Genomic DNA, 21,243 nt, shown 5'->3' on the forward strand with positions numbered 1-21,243 from the left:
CAGCATTGTTCTAATCTCTCATGCTATTATTTCAATACATTGTGGATATCAAATTGGGCTTTTTCACCCTCCAGGTAATGGGACCTCCAGATCAGAAGACAGGCTATAGATTTTCAGAGTATCTAAGCCTGAGCTGTTAAGGTCAACTCAACTAAGATGCCTCCACTCAGAAGTCTTCCCAGAGCACATCCATTCACTCTGATTCCTTTTTTCTTTTATATTCCTAGCAGCAGTAGTGAGCATTCACTGGGAACTTCATCACACACTGGCTTTTTCATGTGCTTCTCCCTATTTTTCTAAAAAGATTTGAAACATCTGAATGGTAGATGTTACCTTATATTTCTTTGTATTATCAACAACAGTTAGAAGAGGATTATATATGAAATACCACCTAATTTTTGTTAATCATGAAAAAATACTTTTGGAGAAATCTGAGCTGATAATCAAGATTTTAAAAAGCAAAATATTTTTTAAAGCCTCTTGCAAGACTGCCTGCATTAAAACAGGATACAAGTTGCTAGACCTCTAAAATCTCAACATGTATAGTTAGCTATTTTTCAAAGTTTGAGAAATATGAGAATTTGATGATGACTATGCCTACAAAAATAAGTGAACTCCTGATTACTCAACCAAGAGAGATTGCTAAGGATGTTCTACTATGTATTTTTCACAACTGTGTTTCTTAACTACAAAGTTCATGAAATAAAAAAACTGTTACTCTTACAAGTCAATTTCCACTTTGAGTGTCCAATTGTTAGCCTCACAAAGATAACACAGCTGAATGCCACTTGGGGTGTCTTGTTGCGTTCTGTGATATAAAATGAAGGTACCACTCCAGTCCCTTCAACAAGAGGCTACAGGATGCCTCACAACAAAGTCTCTTCATCACACATTTGGGATGTCGGAGATAAAGTAAACAGTAACCCGGGCCTGGGTAGACACTCTGTTATATTTGTCAAAGTCGGATTTACCTTTAGTGCTTTATTAAAAATGATAAATGTTGATAAAGTTGTAAATATGAATATGGTGATGGTGGCTTAGTCGTTAAGTTGTGTCCAACTCATTGCAACCCCATGGACAATAGCCCATCAGGGATCCCAGTCCATGGGATTTCCCAGGCAAGAATACTGGATGGGTTGCCATTTCCTTCTCCAGGGATCTTCCTGACACAGGGATTGAACTGGAGTCTCTTGCATGCCAGTGGTATAGAAGTACACAAAATTAAAGCCCCCCCCCCCCCCACTACTGCCAAGTAGTAACCACTATTAACAGTTTGATGCCTACACTGCGAAACTGTAAACTATATATACATATAAACGTTTACATACACACACACACCTGGTTTTTTATTTACCCAAATACAATTATACTCTATATATTGTTTCTGCTTTTTTACTGGAGAGTTTATTCGTATCAGGTTGGCCAAATTGTACAGAAAAACACAAACGAACTTCGGGACCAACCCAATACATGTAGATCTGTGTAATTTTCGAAAACATCTTTATTGTTTAGCTGTATTGTAATTTATTTAAACCATCTCCCTTCTGAGGGATACAGGGCTGTTCCTTTTTAGCTTTTACCAGCAGTGCTGCAGTGAATATCCCTGGACACATTTATCTGTGCACTTGCCAAAAACAGCCTATAGAAGGGAGAATAACAGAGTTCCTGGGTCAAGGGGAATGAGAAATTTAAGACTGAATAAGCGTTGCCAAATTGCCTTTCAGCTGCCTTAGCCAATTCACATGACAATGCTCACGATGTGTATTATACTCACTTTTCTATACTGTTGACAAAGCTGGATGTTATCAAACTCGTAAACTTGCTCAGCTGAGAGATGAAAAATGTTATCTCATCTTTAACATTTCCATTTTCCTGATCACCAAAGAAACATTTTTTTGTATATTTTAAAAATGTGCATGTATTTCCTTAAAGCTGTAGGTTTCTTTCATATTAACTTTTCAGTCTTTATGTATCATGGATGGCAACCCTTTATCTCTTATATATTTCACAATCTACAGGATTTAATTTTGTAATATTGTCAAATCTTTCCATATTGGTCACTGATGGCCTCCAGTTTTAACCCAGAAAGTTTTTTTTTTTAATAACTTTTAAAAAAGAATTTTATCTTTTAAGTTTAACCTACTTATTAACCTACTTATTTTCGCCCATGTTCTGAGAGACTTGACCTGATAATTTGCCAATACGGAGCCTTCAAGTTAGTCCTTACATGGAAGCTAAAGCAAGCAGAAATCTGGCACGCAAACTTTTACACTTTTCTTTTCTTCTTTTCCTATTTCAAGCACAGCCTACATCACAAACCCAAAACATCTTTTTACTGCCAAGACAACACCCAAAGATATGTGTACTTACACAGAATTAAAGTCATTTAAAAGAACAAAACATTTAATAAGATACAGACTTCCTGACAGTGAGAAGGCACTCACCCATTCCCCTTTAACCTCCACCAGGAAAGCACAGGTTTGAAAGCAAGGCAAAACATATGTTTAATGAGATGTTTCATTCTTACAGTATATCTACAGTTTATTCTTTCAGAGGGGCTGGGGCTTAACTAGTTAATTTAAGGAAAAAGGACTCAATATCACTGTAACAAGACTATGTTTCCTTCAAAAATAGCAATATTTACTCATTAAAATATAGATCATCTGTAACATTTCCTTATCATAACACTTGGTTAACACTTCCTTATCTCAAAAAGAGAGTATTACTTTTTCTGCACTTTGTGCTACAACAAAATCCAGTTTCAAAAATGTTAGGCTTTTTTTTTTTTTCTTTTGAAAGCAGTGTAAAAAAAAATCAACCTTGTAATAAGGTCCTATCTGCTACAGCATTGTACCTTCATCCTGTTTAGATTTCTGCTATTGATTGGTATTTAGATAAATTACAGTTCATCTGCTTTAAAAGGCAGCCTGAGGTCATCAGGACACAGAAGATGGAGAAGAAGCTGAGAAAACACTGCCTGCCTCGGGTCACCATTCGTGTGGAGGGTGTTCTGTGAAGAATAACTGAGGCTGGTGCCTGGGCATCCAAAGCTCAGGTTCCATTACTGTGAAGGAAATGTTGATTTTGAAAGATTCTGGACCTTTAGATGTAACCTCCTTATTCCCAGACCAAAAGAACTAGAGAAAAAGCTATCAGAAAATAAGAGGAAAGGGCATCAGCTTCTCTGAGAAACAAACACATTGCTCCTTCTAAATATTTTGATCCATGAAATATCACATACTCGAAATACAGATATTATACATAATGCAAAATGAATATATGAGTAATTACTGTGGCTACACGACATCCTTTATACTTCAATGACATAGGGTCCCAGTATGGGAAGTGTGTTTGTCTCAATTATTAATTTTCACAGTTCTTTGAAAATTCTGAACCATTTCCATCTTTAAAAAAAAAAAAAAAAAGCCAACAGTAATGCAAAGTTTGACCACTTCTAAGACGTACATTAACTGGATTGAGGAATTACTGATTTCTTTTAGGAAAGAATTCAGGTCAACCACATTCCTTTATTCTTTCTCAAACTGGTTACTATTGCTTTAGTTACAATCATAAGATTATATTTAATTATTTTATATATATATATATATTTAATTCTTGTATTTAAAGAAAAAAGCTATGACAAGCAAAATCCTAAACTCTTTCATCTGTTCATTTACAGAGTAGGAAAGCAGATTAACTGTATTTAGTTCATTACTCTTCAGGCAATTCAAAGTTTACATGAGTAAAGGGAAAAAAATAGATAGAAAAGTTATCACTGGCAACTGTGATCAGATACTTTGCATTTAAAACTATTTCTGAAAGACTACTCATAGTATCTCAGTAAGAATCTAAACTCTGAAATTACCAGAGCTTTACAGATTTGAAAATACACAAGGCTATGTCAGGAACCCATTTTTCTTTAACAATTCTATTTTAAGGTGATGCATTTTTAAATGCTGTCTCTCATTCAAATAGAAAAGGAAGAAGACTGAGTCGGTACTTCAAAAACTCAAATGCTAGATTACTGGATTTCACACTCGCCCACAATTTTACAACTGTCAAATAAAGTACAAGAAGAGGACAGATGCTAACCATCAACAGAAACCAGACTTTCGCTGGAGGCTTTCTTACCATGACTATATCTCCCGGCTGGATCGTGATTTCATCGTGACTCCTGGACTCAAAGGGATAAAGTGCTCGGTAATACACCACTTTTATATTCTCCTGTGCAGAAATCGTAAGTGGGCCTTTTTCTGTTTATAAGGAAAGGAGGGGAAGGGGACAAAAATGAAATGCTACATGGGACAGAAATGTATGACACAAGCCAAATTACCGACATCTATCTCCTCTGCTGTCTGTCTTCACATCTGAACCACTTCCATCTACTCAAGGAATTTCTAGAAGACATTCAGTGAGGATGTGTCTGGTTCTGAAACCAAAGGAGAGCCAAATCTGATGTCAGCAGCTCCATCCCATCTGAGAGGTCATTAGTGGACTCGAATCAAAGGTTACTGCGGTGCTAACGCCCCCACTCTCTGCCTCCTGGCTTAGACGCCAGCAGCGCACATCTGTAAGGCATCAAGACCTCTCTCCCCCAACGCAGGGTGTCTAGCAGGATGCAGTAGACTGAATGTGACGTAAATCTCAAATCAGTCAACTCATACGGGAGGGCTAAGAAGCACAACTTTAACTGCCCCTATTAAGTGATATAGAAATGTTGAGGCTGCAGGCCCCATGCGTGGTCATATAAAAGGTAAGTTAGGAGGCCACTTGTGTTCAAAGGGCAAAAAAACATTCAAAAGGTAAGACCACAACTGGACGCAGTGCAGACTAAGAACAGTGAATGCTGCCAGGAGAAGAAATACCAATTCCTGCTGCTGAGACAGCTCTGAAATTCCCAGAGAAAAGAACACACTGGAGAAGCAGCAGGTTCCTCTTTGGCAAGAAGGGTAATGATCTCCATGTGGAATACAGCTGTATGAATGGCACTTGGCAATGAAATTTCATGCCACTGCTGTCTGCAAATGACTTCTGGATGCCAGCATAATGGGGCCCAGGGTTGCCATGGTGTGGGCCCCTAAAAGAGACCTCTAAACTGATGCTAGATAATGAACATCTGCACTGTCCAAAAAATGACTGACCTTCTCACGGCTATGAACGTAGCCAAGACAGAGCCTGATCAGATATGGCTACTTCCCCGAAGGACCTGGGAGGAGAGTGCTTATTTGCTAGCCTAATTCTGGTCTCTCATACCTGCAGTGGACCAGGGTGCCTGGACAGCGGGCTTAGCTGGTTCTTGATGCTGGTGGAAAAGCCGACTCAGCTTGTCTTGCATTTCCGGTTTGCCCTTCTCCTCACTGTCCTTCTTTTTGACGCTCTCCTCCCTTTTGAGCTTCTCCTCCTCGTGGGGTTTTCGTGGCCGCTGCTGCTCATCCTCCTGATGCACGCGCTCCAGCCACTGCTGGTCCCTTTCCTGAGCTCGTCTGTCAATAAAACGCCTGGTTACAGCATGGAAGCAGCTCCATGTTAACACTGCCGTGACGTCTCTTTCCATAAAGAGCTCTATCTAGTCAATGGGATGCTAAGCACCAAGGGAACGTTCTTCAGGTGAACGATCTGAATCAACAAAACAGAGGCTCTCAGGGCTCCCCTTCTGGGTAAGACGAGATCACATGATTTAGAAAGACACAGAAAGAAAATTCCTGATGTCGTTTATAAAGGGATTAGAGAACTCAGGAAAATACTCCTCCATTTAAAAACTGGAGCCTATTATACAGAGTGAAGTAAGCCAGAAAGAAAAACACCAATACAGTATACTAACGCATATACATGGAATTTAGAAAGATGGTAACAATAACCCTGTGTACGAGACAGCAAAAGAGACACTGATGTATAGAACAGTCTTATGGACTCTGTGGGAGAGGGAGAGGGTGGGAAGATTTGGGAGAATGGCATTGAAGCATGTATAATATCATGTATGAAACGAGTTGCCAGTCCAGGTTCGACGCACGATACTGGATGCTTGGGGCTGGTGCGCTGGGACGACCCAGAGGGATGGTATGGGGAGGGAGGAGGGAGGAGGGTTCAGGATGGGGAACACATGTATACCTGTGGCGGATTCATTTCGATATTTGGCAAAAGTAACACAATATTGTAAAGTTTAAAAATAAAATAAAATGTAAAAAAATAATAATAATAAAATAAATAAAAGCATGGTTTGCAAAAAAAATAAAAATAAAACAAAATTTTAAAAATAAACAAACAAACAAACAAAAAAAACTGGTATATAACTGCAAAGAAAAATAAAAGACATAAACACACAGGAATATAACTTCCATGGACAGAAAGTATACCCAACACTGCAAGTGAAAGATTGCTTAGAGAAGTCCATGAACAATTAGATCATGGAGGGCACATGCCCGTTTATGTAGCACATGAATAGCTCTCCAGAACTGAAAGAGAAACCAAGAGGTTATTCTGAACACTGGAGGTAGTAACCATCCTTTACTAAGCAACAGTTTCTATCTTTTACTGAATTTGACTACTTTGTTCGTCAAAGTAGCCGACACAAAGAGATAAAGTGCAATTAAATCTAGGCCTTGAAAAGTATGATGACCTCAGTATGAAATCCATAGGAAAAGACTAGGAATGATAAATTTTTCTTACCAAGAATTATTTTTCTTGCATTCCACAACATTTTACAAAATCAGAAAATTCCTTAAACAATCACAATTTATTTATTTTTGTCTGCGCTGAGTGGCTTGTGGGATCTCAGTTCCCAAACCAGGGACTGAACGCAGGCCACTGCAGTAAAAGCACTGAATCCTAACCACTAGACAACCAGGGGACTCCCTAATGATCACACTTCACTTTTTGGGGGGGCAGGGCCCCACACTGCATGGCATGTCGGATCATAGTTCCCTGACCAGGCACTGAACATGCAGCTCCTGCACTGGAAGTGTGGAATCTTAACCACAGGACCACCAGGGAAGTCCCGATGACCACACTTTGAATGAAACTAATGTGCAATAATAAATGATACCATGTTATTAATAATTAGTCTTCCACATTTAAAAAAAATATTTATTTTTATTTATTTGGCTGTACCAGGTCTTCCCTGGTGGCTCAGATGGTTAAGAATATGCCTGCAATGCAGGAGACCTGGTTTCAATCCCTGGGTCGGAAAGATCCCATGGAGAAGAGAATGGCTACTCACTACACTATTCTTGGGCTTCCCTGGTGGCTCAGAGGGCAAAGAATCCACCTGTAGTGCAGGACATCTGGGTTTGATCCCTGGGTCGGGAAGATCCCCTAGGGAAGGGAATGGGAACCCATTCCAGTATTCTTGCCTGGAGAATCCCATGGACAGATGAGTTTGGAAGGCTCCAGTCCATGGGGTCACAAAGAGTTGGACACGACTGAGCGACTAACACTTTCACTTTCACTTCCCCAGGTCTTAGTTTCAGGATGCAGGATCTGGTTCCCTGACTGGGTAACAAAGCTGGGCCCCCTGGATTGGGAGCCTGGAGTCTTAGCCACTGGACCACCAGGGAAGGCTCCACATCTGTTAACCACTTTAACTCTCCCACCTGGTGCTCCGTCGCTCAGTCTGTCCAGCTCTTGGGGACCCTGTGGACTATGGCCTGTCAAGCTTCCCTGTCCATGGGGTTTTTCAGGCAAGAATACTGGAGTGGGTGGCCATGTCCTCCTCCAGGAGTTCTCTCTGACCTAGGGATTGAACCCGGGTCTCCTGCCTTGGAAGGTGGGTTCTTTACCACTGAGCCACCTGGGAAGCCCACCAGGTAGGCAGGTCCTAATCATCCACATTTTACAGAAGAGGAAAATGAGGCAGAGGGAGTGAAGGACTTGGCCAAGGTCACACAGCCATACAGGCCTCAGGATTGACCCAGGCCACTCGGTTCTGTTCACAACCTGAATCCGCTAGCCTTGTCACACAGCCAAGGCACAAAGGTCATTATGTGGAATCAGGAAACAGCCAAGGGAACATAACATAAACAAAGAGAACTTTCATTCTCCATTTAAAAATATTATATTTATTTCTACTTGAATAATCATGAAGATTCAGTGCAGTAGAATTCTTGTTAGTTTAAATCTTAAGCATTTCAGTTACAATTTTCAAAACATCTTTTAAGAATGCTATAAAAAACATTTTTTTGGAGGGGTAAGAATGTTAATTGTTATTCATAACACAACAAAAAAAACACAATAAAATTTGCTTCACATATTTCACTAACAAAGGGAACCATGTGGACACAGTGAGGGAGAGAAAGGGTGGGAGGAATTGAGAGAGTATCACGGAAACATACATATTACCATATGTAAAACAGATATTACCATATGTAAAACAGGGAGAATTTGCTATATACACAGGGAGATCACCCCAGTGCTCTGTGACAACCTAGAGGGGTGGATGGGGTGGGAGATGCGGGGGTCGCTCAGGAGGGAGGGGACATGTGTATACCTGTGGCTGATTCATGTTGATATATGGTAGAAACCAACACAATATTGTAAAGCAAATACCTTCCAATAAAAAATTAAAAATAAAGTATATAATCATGTAATTTCTGAAGTTAAATTCTGGGTACTATTTATCATATAATTGTACACAGAAAATTTAAACTTTCCATATGATGACACTGTATCTTTATTTCTACTCTGTAGGGATATAAAATTTTGGTGGAACATATTATAAATAATCAACTTTATAGATAAAAGAATGGAGCTAATCAACACATCCAAGGGGATAGGTCTAGGGGCATAATCCTAGACCTAGCCCCAAGAAAACCATAAAGTAGTCCTCTAAATTGGTTTGAGACCCTACCTACTTACCCACTGGCATGTAAAAACAAAACCAAAAACACCAGGTGCAAAAATTACTATTTCACTAGTAATTTACCAGATGCAAAATATTACTAGCAGATAGAAACAGACACAAATATTCAAACAGAAACTAACAAAAATATGTCTGGATCTTAAGCAGCAGCAACAGCAAATTTTCTCCTTTTGACCTCAAATTTCATTTGCTGTTGAAAAAAGGAAGATGGTGGTGTACACTATTCACCCCACTGGAGAAACCCTGTGTGGCCAGTGAGATCAGGGACTTTGATTTCAAACCCAAGACTCTGATGGTTATTGTTATTAAAAGGCTGTGAACTGGAAACATATGTTGGTCACTGGCATGCAAACAGGCATATCAATTGGCCCAAATCCTTGTGTAATTCCATTTATCTACATAATCATAACCTGAGAGATCTCTTAGCACCAACCGAAAACTTCAGAGGTTACTTATATACGCAAAGATTTACATGCATATGTGCTTTTGCTTGTTTTGTGTTTAGTTGTTAAGTTGTGTCTGATGCTTTTACAACCCCATGGACTACAGCCCACCAGGCTCCACTGTCCATGGGATTTCCCAGGCAAGAATACTGGACTGGGTTGCCACTTCCTTCTCCAGGGGATCTTCCCGATCCAGGGATCAAACCTGTATTTCCTGCACTGGCAGGTGGATTCTTTACCACTGAGTCACACACATTAAAAACTGAGGGCTCTTTCTGGTGCAGTAAGAACTTGGAGAAGTTCACCGAAGAGTAGTGAGTACCTAAAGTTCCTTCCAGATGGATTCACAATCCACTGAAAAGACTCACCTTTGGGCTTCTTCTTTTTGTTTTTCTAATTCCAGGATCTTTCGTTCTTGTTCCTTCTGTTTCAGTCGTTCAGCCTCTATGGACTTCTGTTTCTGGAGCTGCTGCTTATTATGTATTTCTCTAAGTTCCTATAAATAATTAAGAAACAGTTCATGTAGCAACATGTGTTGGGAGACATTTCTACTGTTTATCAGCATGCAACATTTCATAATGGGGAAGCCTGAACACGTAGGAGATAATGCTTCAGGTTTCAAAGACATTAACCCGGAAAACTAAAGTCACCCTACACTGACATGACTGATCTCCAGAAGCTGTTTGAGGTCTTATTTTAGGAGCCATAATACCCTGCACCACGTCCATGAGGTGTTTTAGAAGGAGCTTACGAGGGATGAACATTAGAGAAACTATACTGCTCAAGACACAGCAACAATAATAGAACACAACCAACTTTAAGAATGGTGATGACTATGAACGGAACCTTAAGATTCTTTTGATAATAATCAACACCAACCTTCATCGGCTCTGAAGATACACACATTTCTTCACACATTCCCTCCATCAAACCATGAAAACCTCGGCTCCTCCTTGTGACACGCTGCTTTAAAACAAAGGGACATCCTTCTCCCCAACAACCTTGAGTCTTCCCCTGGGGTCTATTTTGCTTCAAATCAGACATCTTCCAGAGCATCTTTTACTAAAACCGTGAAGTTGTCAGCTGCCCCAAACTAAACCAGTAGTCAGATGGAAGGTAAAAACCTATAATTTGACCATTCCTCTAGATCTGATTTCCTCATGTGACACTAACACAGGAATAACAGTAATTTCCTCAGAAGGCTAGTGAAAATAAAGTGTATGTTACAATATAGAAAGTATTCAAGTCAGAAGCTGAAATAATCAAAAATATGAAGAACAAAGAAATGCCTGTTGGTGAGGGAAAATCCTCTGATTCTATAGGAATCAAATGGTCACTAACAGATTCAGTCACCAAATCTCTTCTTACTTGTGTCAATAAAAAAATCAGACATGCCCAAGTGTCCAGCAGAACCATGAGTAAAGTTCTAGTTGACCTCCTGGTCTGTCCAATGAGGCTGGGGGGGGCGGTGGCCCCAGGCTCTATTTGGTGCGATTTAAGAATGAAGACCTGCACTGTCTTCTCTTGCTTTGCTCATAGGTAAGTCCATGTGAGGAGGTTTCTTCTGGCCTTATTTCTACCTTTAGAGTTAATTCACAGCTCAGGCATCAAAGGCAGAAGAACTCTCTGGAGAAGATCAATGTTAAAATGCATTTATTCCTAGAGAAAAGCCCTAGAGTGAGGGTAACCTTTTCCCACTAGCTAAACTGTTCTTAAGATAAAGTTAAACTGTATGTATAAGCATTCAGTATACCATAAGTGACAAGGAGAAGTCCTAAAAGGGATCCATGGGATATGGGAAAAAAGTGTAACTGGCGATCAGGAGGTTAGGGGGAGCATGTACTAGGGGAGGAGGGATGGATGAAGAGGAGGAGGCTCTCCAGAGAAGGAGAAGGACAGAAAGTAGGAAGGGGCTTCAGTGGAGAACCCGGCGGATGAGTCAGGAAATAGCCAGGCAGGATGAGCAGGAAGATGCAACTTTGTAAGGTCAGTATTCCTTAGGGCAACAGCCATGGGCATGTGACTTCCAAATTATGATGGGTATCTGGGACAGGGGGCTTCCCTAGTGGCTCAGTGGTGAAGAATCCACCTGCAATGCAGGAGACACAAGTTTGGTCCCAGAAAGATCACGTAGAGAAGGAAATGGCAACCCACCCCAGTATTCTTGCCTGGGAAATCCCATGGACAGAAGAGCCTGGCAAACTACAGCCCATGGGGTTGCAAAAGAGAGACACGACTTAGCGACTAAAGAACAACAACAGCAACTTGGGTCTCAAGTTCAGCTATGGAGGGGCCATGGAAGGCCAAGAGTGGAGACTAGAAAGTGATGATTAAGTCTTGCTTTGTGTACAGTTCTAAGAGAAGAAAATCAGCACCAGGAAAAAAGAATTCCATTTTTAATCTTCTTTCTCATGGCTGTACTATGGGATATAAAACTGATCTTGAATCAAACATAAATAGTAATCTCTAAACATATGAATGAAAAATCTGGTTAATATTCGGGATTTGATATTTCAGAGACAAGTGGAAAACAAGGATCAATTCCTGTTAAGAGTTGTTTGCACTCTTGGTTCAAGTTAATATCTCTACGAGAAAAGGAAAAACTGCAGTGGAGTAGTATTAATTGAAACTCTTTATGTCCTAAGAGAGGCATCCAAAAGTCAGCACACAGAAGCAGAAGATATTAAGAAGAGGTGGCATGAATATACAGAACTATGCAAAAAAGGTCTTAATGACCCAGATAACCATGATGGTGTGCAATCACTCACCTAGAACCAGACATCTTAGAATGTGAAGTCAAGTGGGCCTTAAGAAGCATCACTATGAACAAAGCTAGTGGAGGTGATAGAATTCCAGGTGAGCTATTTCAAATCCTAAAAGATGATGCTGTGAAAGTGCTTCACTTGATAAGCCAGCAAATTTGGAAAACTCAGCAATAGCCACAGGACTGGAAAAGGTCCATTTTTAATTCCAATCCCAAAGAAAGGCAATGCCAAAGAATGTTCAAACTACTGCACAATCGCACTCATCTCACATGCTAGCAAAATAAAGCTGAAAATTCGCCAAGTTAGGCTTCAACTGTACGTGAACAGAGAACTTTGAGATGTTCAGGCTGGAGTTAGAAACGGCAGAGGAACCAGAGATTAAATTGCCAACAACTGCTGGATCACAGAAAATGCAAGAGACTTGCAGAAATACATCTACTTCTGCTTTACTGACTATGCCAAAGCCTTTGACTGTGTGGATCACAACAAACTGTGTAAAATTCTTCGAGAGATAGGAATACCAGAGCACCTTACCTGCCTCCTAAGAAATCTGTATGCAGGTCAAGAAGCAATAGTTAGAACCAGACATGGAACCACGGACTGGTTCCATATTGGGAAAGGAGTATGATGAAGCTGTATATCATCACCCTGCTTATTTAACTTATATGCAGAGTACATCATGCGAAATGCTGGGCTGGATGAAGCACAGCTGGAATCAGTTGCCAGGAGAAATATCAACAACCTCAGATATGCAGATGACACCACCCTTATGGCAGAAAGCAAAGAGGAACTAAAGAGCCTCTTGATGAAAGTGAAAGAGGAGAGTGAAAAAGCTGGCTTAAAACCCAACATTCAAGGACTGGGGGTTTACCTTAGGGCTTCCCTGGAGTGCAAAATTAAAGTCTGGAAAGATGGGTCCCCAAAGGCTCAACTGCAGCCCACATGGAAGGGCCCCTCCACTGTAATACTTTCTACCCCCACAGCAGTCAAGGTACCAGGGCATGACAAGTCAAGCCATGGAAGAAACCAGAAGAGGACACTCAATATACCTGTGAGCCCCTGGGAGAGTTCAGATACCTATTCAGGACTACAGATGAGTGCCATTCTAATGAACACCCCCAAAATTAAGTTTCTGGGGATAAGATTTCTCAGGCTAGCTCTAATGAGCCAACACAGCTTGGCAGGGGTTATACTCCAAATCAGACAGGAGATAGATCTCCTGAACCCTAAACAAGGAGGGACTTGAGCCATCTTGAATGAGAAATGTTGTTTCTGGGTAAATACCTCCAGCCAAGTTGAATAAAGTCTTACAGTCCTCAAGAAAAACATTCAGATCCTATGGGATCTCAAAGAACAAGCTGGAGAGTTCTCGGGGTGGCTACAATCTCTTTTTAGGGGATCCTTCTCCCGGCGAGGGGGGATTTGGAGTTGACCAGTGTCCCTACTAATCCCTGTCATCACCATATTGATGTTGCTTGTGATTGCTCCATGTATTATCAATTGTCTAACCCGTTTCATCTCTGCCCAGGTCAACTAGCTACAACATGCAGTGCCAGTTCAACAAAGATATATAAAACTACACCCGACCACGGAAAATATCAATCACGCTTAGATGGACACCGCTAAAAGGACTCTGAGGCTTGAGACTAATAGGGGGAGGCCCAATGCCCCTTGCTGTCCCAGCTCAGCAGGGAGTAGCCAGAGAGATCTCAACGCCCCTATTGCCAAAGAACTGGGCCTCCCATCTCTTGACGGGGCAATGTTAGGTAGTTAGAATTGGCAAAACGAGTCCAAAATGGCGTGGCTAAAAGACAAAGAAAGAGAAAAGCCCACAGAAGTGGAACAAAAGAAGATCCACAGACCATAGTGAGAACTTCAGGTGAAACAAACACGCCCCCTTCTTGGCCAGCCTAATTTGCATAGGGCAAACTCAAGGGGTTGGGGGCAGGAGACAAATGTATAAAAGGAGGAAGCCAAGATGGATTGAGGCCTTTCCTTTGAGGTTGGTGTGCCATCACACCTTGAGGGTATACTATCCTGTTTGCCGAATAAAACTCTGGCAAAACCATGTTGCTAAAAAAAAAACAACTCAACATTCAAAAAACAAAGATCATGGCATCTAGTCCCATCACTTCATGGCAAATAGATGGGGAAACAATGGAAACAGTAACAAACTTTATTTTCTTGGGTTCCAAAATCACTGCACATGGTGACTGCAGCCATGAAATTAAAAGATGCTTGTTCCTTGGAAGAAAAGCTATGACCAACCTAGACAGCATATTAAAAAGCAGAGACATTACTTTGCCAAGAAAGGTCCGTCTAGTCAAGGCTATGGGTTTTCCAGTAGTCATGTATGGATGTGAGAGATGGTCTATAAAGAAAGCTGAGCGCAGAAGAATTGATGTTTTGAACCGTGGTGTTGGAGAAGACTTTCGAGAGTCCCTTGGACTGCAAGGAGATCCAACCAGTCAATCCTAAAGGAAATCAGTCCTGAATATTCATTGGAAGGACTGATGCTGAAGCTGAAGCTCCAATACTTTGGGCCACCTGATGTGAAGAACTGACTCATTGGGAAAGACCCTGATGCTGGGAAAGATTGAAGGCGGGAGAAGGGGATAACAGAGGATGAGATGGTTGGTTGGCATCACTGACTCAATGGACATGAGTTTGAGCAAGCTCCGGGAGTTGGTGATGGACAGGGAGACCTGGTGTGCTGCAGTCCATGGGGTCGCAAAGAGTCAGAGACACAACTGAGCGAGTGAACTGAACTGACCTGACCTGAACACAAAGAGGGATGGCCTGACATCTCACTGGCCCAGTGGCTGAGACCCTTTAAAAGGAAGGGTAAAAGATGATGAAAAATAGAAATTTATCCTATTTTCAAAGTTCATTTTCAATCACACAAAATTCTCAAAAAGGTTCAGAAAAAATAATTTATGGTGTGCATGCTCAGCAGCTAAGTCATCTCGAATTCTTTGCCACCCCATGAACTGTAGCCTGCCAGGCTCCTCTGTCCATGGGATTTTCCAGGCAAGAGTACTGGAGTGGGTTGCCATTTACTTCTCCAGGAATCAAACCTGTGTGTCCTGCATTGCCAGGCAGATTCTTTACCGCTGAGCCACCAGGGAAGCCTGGGAACGAAGATAACAGGATTTTATTCTCAGGTCCCTGATGTGGGCCAGCAGCTGAAGCAGAGTTGATGATCTTCAGGGTTCTTTTTTGTTTGTTTTGTAGTTTTAAGATCTATTAAATTCTTAGATACTGTTCCTCACCATAAAAATTTATTCTAAATTTATCTCAATGTCTCTTTTATTTATGATTTTATTTTTATGGCATAAGCTAAAAAAAATGCATAACTAGTAATCAAAATCGGAGAAGGCAATGGCACCCCACTCCAGTACTCTTGCCTGGAAAATCCCATGGATGGAGGAGCCTGGTGGGCTGCAGTCCATGGGGTCACTAAGAGTTGGACACGACTGAGTGACTTCACTTTCACTTTTCACTTTCATGCATTGGAGAAGGAAATGGCAACCCACTCCAGTGTTTTTGCCTGGAGAATCCCAGGGATGGGGGAGCCTGTTGGGCTGCCGTCTGTGGGGTCGCACAGAGTCGGACACGACTGAAGTGACTTAGCAGTTAGCAGTAAGCAAAATAATTCTGAGCTGAAATTAAACACAAAAGAGTAAAAAATGACAGAGGAGGAATAACATTTTAGTTTGATGTTTAGGGACCTGCTGCTGCTGCTAAGTCGCTTCAGTCGTGTCCGACTCTGTGCGACCCCACAGACGGCAGCCCACCAGGCTCCCCGTCCCTGGGATTCTCCAGGCAAGAATACTGGAGTGGGTTGTCATTTCCTTCTCCAACGCATGAAAGTGAAAAGTGAAAGTGAAGTCGCTCAGTCGTGTCCAACTCTCAGCGACCCCATGGACTGCAGCCCACCAGGCTCCTCCATCCATGGGATTTTCCAAGCAAGAGTACTGGATTTGGGTGCCATTGCCTGTATATTAAAATAGAAAAGTTCTTATTTCATTCAGGAAAAGTATATTTTAGGCATAGTGGTATTCAGAATATTTAATAACATGTAAACACTGCATAAGAAATAGCCAATTAGGATGCACTCCAGCCATGGTGTACCAACGCACAGGGTAGACCATAGGCACAAGTGAAGATGTTTCATTTTACTAAAGAATTATACGGCCCATTTCTATACTGGGCTCTAGTAATAGGAGATCTATTAATTTATGGATCAACAATTACCAAATACAAAGTCTTGACAGATGGGAACAAAGCTAGGAACATATTATGAGGCACTATAAAATGAAAAGCAATCAGAAATAAATTTAAAGAATAGGAGAAAAACCACTCTAACGAGACAATTTTAAAACAATTTTTAAATGTATCAAATACTCGAAGGAAGATATTTTAAAAAATTTTAAAGCACATTTATTTTGAGTATAAGAGAATTAGAGGATAAGCTGAACCTATCTTTGGAACTGTCTAAATAAGCTGCAACTTCAAGCACCTCCAAGGCAATGGAGTTTGCAGGAGCCATAAAATAACAGATGTCAAATTAGGTAACAGAAGGCTCTGACATCTTATGATCCAGATTTGAAGATTGAGAAGTTTTTCTGTCATTTCCTTCACCCGAGTCAAATACTGCTGAGATACACAATCAAATATAAGAAAATCAAGATGCTATGAATAGGAAGCCGTTCTAGATCTTCCTCTTTTTCTTGGACTTAGGGGTTTAAGAAGGCATGAACCAAAATAAGCAGAAAATGTATGATTCCTAAGCTGATTACATTCTTAAAAGTTGAACTTCTTCTGAGAAGGCAACCTATAGAATGAAGAAATATGAACTAAAAACTAACAACGACCCACCTTTCCAGGCATGACAAGGAGCAATGGGTCCCTTCACATGGGAGCAGAGAGCTGCCCTGATCATTCATTCTTTCTCAATACTGTTTCAGAAACTCAAGTATAAGTACTCTTACTTTACAAGTTGCCTTTTAATTTTTTCTGGGAAAACATTTTCCAGGTGGCAGATCTCATGTCATTACATTCTTGCTTTACTTAGGAAATGAGAAAACTACTGGGAAAAGCAGCTAAGAAAAACATCCTCACACAAATCACAGCAGCTATTGGGTGATTAGCCTGGCGTAAGTGACCTTGTAAATTCTACCAAATCTTGTCAGAGTTATTTCTCTATTATAACTAAGATAAATAGAACAAATCAGAAATTACTATGAATCAACACTCATACCTCACTTGTAGCTCTTCCTCAAATTAACCTACTTTCTACCAGTTTTTTCTATAATCACATATTTATTTTATTAGCTGGATATTCATCTAGCAATATCATTGTATGTGTACAACTCAGTTGATCTTTCTTCTGTGTTCTACTCAAAGGTGTATGTTTAACACTAGATATGGTGAACAATAGCCTAATATTAACTCCTAATAAAGTATGGAGACTTTATTAATAAATAAGAAATGATTAGCCATTCAATAAGTTCCAACTATGAACAAATATATGGGAAAAAGAAAACTTCAATAAAATGTGTAGTATATATAAATTAAGATTTTTCTTTTCATCAGTAATATCTCCAGAATCCGAAGACAGAGAGGAGTTTCTTATCCGGTGTCTATAAATGAGCTTTAGATTGGTGAACATTATAAGACTGCACGCAAACTGGGGTATATGGGCATCTTTCTTGCTGAGAAGGCACACAGCTGCTTTTATTAGATTCTCAAAGAGGTGTTGGATCAAGCACAGATATAAACCACAATAAGCAAATGACTGGCAAATAACGATTGTCTTGTGTTAGTTAAGATAAATGAAAATCAGGTTGCCTCTTTCTTCTTTCAACTAAGGGGGAAAAGTCACTTATTTCCCCTAAGGAATGAAGATATTTGCACCAAAAAACATCTTTGGATATCCTGTGGCAGACAGCCAAAGTATTTCAAAAGCAATATGCTTCACAAATTGAATACTCAAGAAGATCCAATTTTTTGCCCAGAGAAACATGGCTCAATTTCAAGTTCACTAAAGACAGTTGTCCTATTGATATGCAAGTGGCACAGAATCACTGAATTAAAAAACTGTGACTGTTTCTCCTTCATTTAGTCTTAGACTCTCAAAAATAAATGTATTATGTGACCTGACATTACATGAAATATAGAGAAGTATCTACCTTCACAATATGAATGGCATTTCTTTTCATAAACATGACTTTGCACAAAAGTTTGTGAATAGAGGGGGGAAAATGAAGTAGCAATATGGAGTCTATGAAAGACCAGCTATTTATGGAAATACATTGCTATTTGGTCATCTAACTCTTGAAGTATTAGCCTGCCTCTGGTTTGTTTGTTTGTTTGTTTTTCTCAGACTATCTCTTGGAACAGAAAGACAAAAGCAACTGGTTAATTAGTAGAAATTCATGGGCTTCCCTGGTGGCTGAGATGGTAAAGAATCTGCCTGCAATGCAGAAGACCTGGGTTCGATCTCTGGGTTGGGAAGATACCCTGGAGGAGACCATGGCAACCCACTCTAGCATCCTTGCAAGGAGAATTCCACGAACAGAGGAGCCTGGCGGGCTACTTGCATGGAGTCTTGAAGAATGGGATACAACCAAGGGACTAACACTTTCACTGTCATGAACTGAACACCACAAGTCAACATAAACTGTGGAAGACACATTTCTTAACAACAATCTTGGTACTGTCAACAATGTATTGACCACAGAGGTAGTCACACATCTTTTGTTATCCGAACATCACTCACCACAAATGTTTCAAATATCCACTTACATCAGGCATTAGTCTCTGCAAAAATCACCCGATCATTTATGTGTTAATATTAAATGGACCACATAGGAAATTGATCTAGGTACCAGCATCAGAAACTGCAGGTGTTTGTTTTGTCTAGACCTAATACTTATAGAAAGCTAGAAGTGCTTTTTATTTTTCTCTCCACACTCCACCCAAGAAACTCAGCCTGAGTCTTTCCTGGCTTCCACAGAAAACTTCAGTGCATGCCAAAAAACTCAAAGCCTCCAGACCTTCCCTGTCCTTGGGAATCAGCTTGATAAGGGAGAGTACAATTGGCAGGTCCTTTTCTAGGCCTCACCTACAGCAAAGGGAAGGTGCTACAAAGAGCAAACAGATGACTCCACACTGGAAAAAAAGCCTTGTAAACTGTCCTGCTTCTATACAAACATTGGGGGTGATTTACAGATTGCTCAGGTAGGCGTGCTTCTGCATAAATAAACGCCACTTTATTTCTCACCTAAGGACACTGCGTAGCAGACAAACTCAGAATTTTTAAAAGGATTCAGGGTCTTAAAATATGGTAACTTATCCCAATTAAGTGGTTGTAAAACAAATGGAAAATCAGTAAAGAAAGCCAACCAACAAACCTCATGAAGACTGAGGAACTCCTACCAGTGTGGAAAAATCAGAAATATCACTATTTCAAAACAGAAGTTTTACTCCAATCAAGATGAACTGATATTCCATTTCCTGCAAAATTATAAAATGTATTCATTCTTGATGCATGAAAAGCAGGAGGAATATAAAAAAAAATACTGATTGGAAATATATAGAGAGAGAGATAAATAGACTGGTTATTTGAATTCTGAGAACATGCTTAAAGATTATTTCTAAGTCTGTGGTCAATATTCAACCAAATAGAAAGTCCAGCTCCCCATGGCACAAGTTGGCAGTCAGTGTATCACAGTGCCATGGGAGAGTCGAAGAGGAATGAATGGGTGTGTGTGTGTGTACATGTGTGTGTGTTTGTAAAGGGATGAGAGGACAGATAAACAAAAAAGGAGAGAAGAGCTATTAATAGAAAACCCTGTCTTTTCTGCAGTAGATATATAGCTAACAAAGAATCCTCTCTCACGTCTCCCAAGAGTCTTTGCTAGGTATCCTTACGCTCCCAGAAAGAGAAAACTGACTCTATTTTGTCCTGAAAATCTGAGTTTTCCCCAAATGTCTCAGCTTTATCTATAAAGCAATACGCCTTTATTTTAAAATGCATGTCAGTCTGAAGGATCTAATTGTCAGGAGTTTGGCTAAAGAAGAGAATAAGAAAACATTTTTTAAGTTGTCTTTTTACCCTCCCTGGTCAGGAAGCAACAGTTAGAACTGGACATGGAACAACAGACTGGTTCCAAATAGGAAAAGGAGTACGTCAAGGCTATATATTGTCACCCTGCTTATTTAATTTCTATGCAGAGTACATCATGAGAAATGCTGGGCTGGAAGAAGCACAAGCTGGAATCAAGATTGCCGGGAGAAATATCAATAACCTCACATATGCAGATAACACCACCCTTATGGCAGAAAGTGAAGAGGAACTCAAAAGCCTCTTGATGAAAGTGAAAGAGGAGACTGACAAAGTTGGCTTAAAGCTCAACATTCAGAAAACGAAGATCATGGCATCTGGTCCCATCACTTCATGGGAAATAGATGGGGAAACAGTGGAAACAGTGTCAGACTTTATTTTTTGGGGCTCCAAAATCACTGCAGATGGTGACTGCAGCCATGAAATTAAAAGACACTTACTCCTTGGAAGGAAAGTTATGACCAAACTAGATAGTATATTCAAAAGCAGAGATATTACTTTGCCAACAAAGGTCCATCTAGTCAAGGCTATGGTTTTTCCAGTGGTTATGATGGATGTGAGAGTTGGACTGTGAAGAAAGCTGAGCGCCAAAGAATTGATGCTTTTGAACTGTGGTGTTGGAGAAGACTCCTGTGAGTCCCTTTGAATGCAAGGAGATCCAACCGGTCCATCCTAAAGGAGGCCAGTCCTGGGTGTTCATTGGAAGGACTGATGCTGAAGCTGAAACTCCAATACTTTGGCCACCTCATGCAAAGAGTTGACTCATTGGAAAAGACCCTGATGCTGGGAGGGATTGGGGCAGGAGAAGAAGGGGACAACAGAGGATGAGATGGCTGGATGGCATCACCGACTTGATGCACATGAGTTTGGCTGAACTCCGGGAGTTGGTGATGGACAGGGAGGGCTGGCGTGCTGTGGTTCATGGGGTCGCAAAGAGTCGGACACGACTGAGCAACTGAACTGAACTGAACTGAACTCCTTTTGTTAAGTACTTTTTTAAAATCTCAAAAGAAAACCCCCCACTACTACTAAAAACCTCAACCAACCAAG

The 21,243-nt window shown here is 40.6% G+C and overlaps 1 protein-coding gene across 7 annotated transcripts in view; it reads right to left on the bottom strand.

Annotated features, from left to right (window-relative positions):
* ITSN1 (intersectin 1) overlaps nucleotides 1-21,243 on the bottom strand; it is a 253,806-nt gene that overhangs the window by 95,137 nt on the left and 137,426 nt on the right. For all 7 annotated transcript variants that reach the window (XM_061411188.1, XM_061410952.1, XM_061411028.1 and 4 more), the window contains exons 17-19: nucleotides 9,666-9,793; nucleotides 5,254-5,483; nucleotides 4,132-4,253 (exon numbers count right to left, since the gene is read on the bottom strand). In XM_061411188.1, the coding sequence (XP_061267172.1) occupies nucleotides 4,132-4,253; nucleotides 5,254-5,483; nucleotides 9,666-9,793 (480 nt within the window). The remainder of the gene's footprint in view (nucleotides 1-4,131; nucleotides 4,254-5,253; nucleotides 5,484-9,665; nucleotides 9,794-21,243) is intronic.

This window comes from Bos javanicus, chromosome 1 (assembly GCF_032452875.1).
Source record: "Bos javanicus breed banteng chromosome 1, ARS-OSU_banteng_1.0, whole genome shotgun sequence".
NCBI classification, from domain to species: domain Eukaryota; kingdom Metazoa; phylum Chordata; class Mammalia; order Artiodactyla; family Bovidae; genus Bos; species Bos javanicus.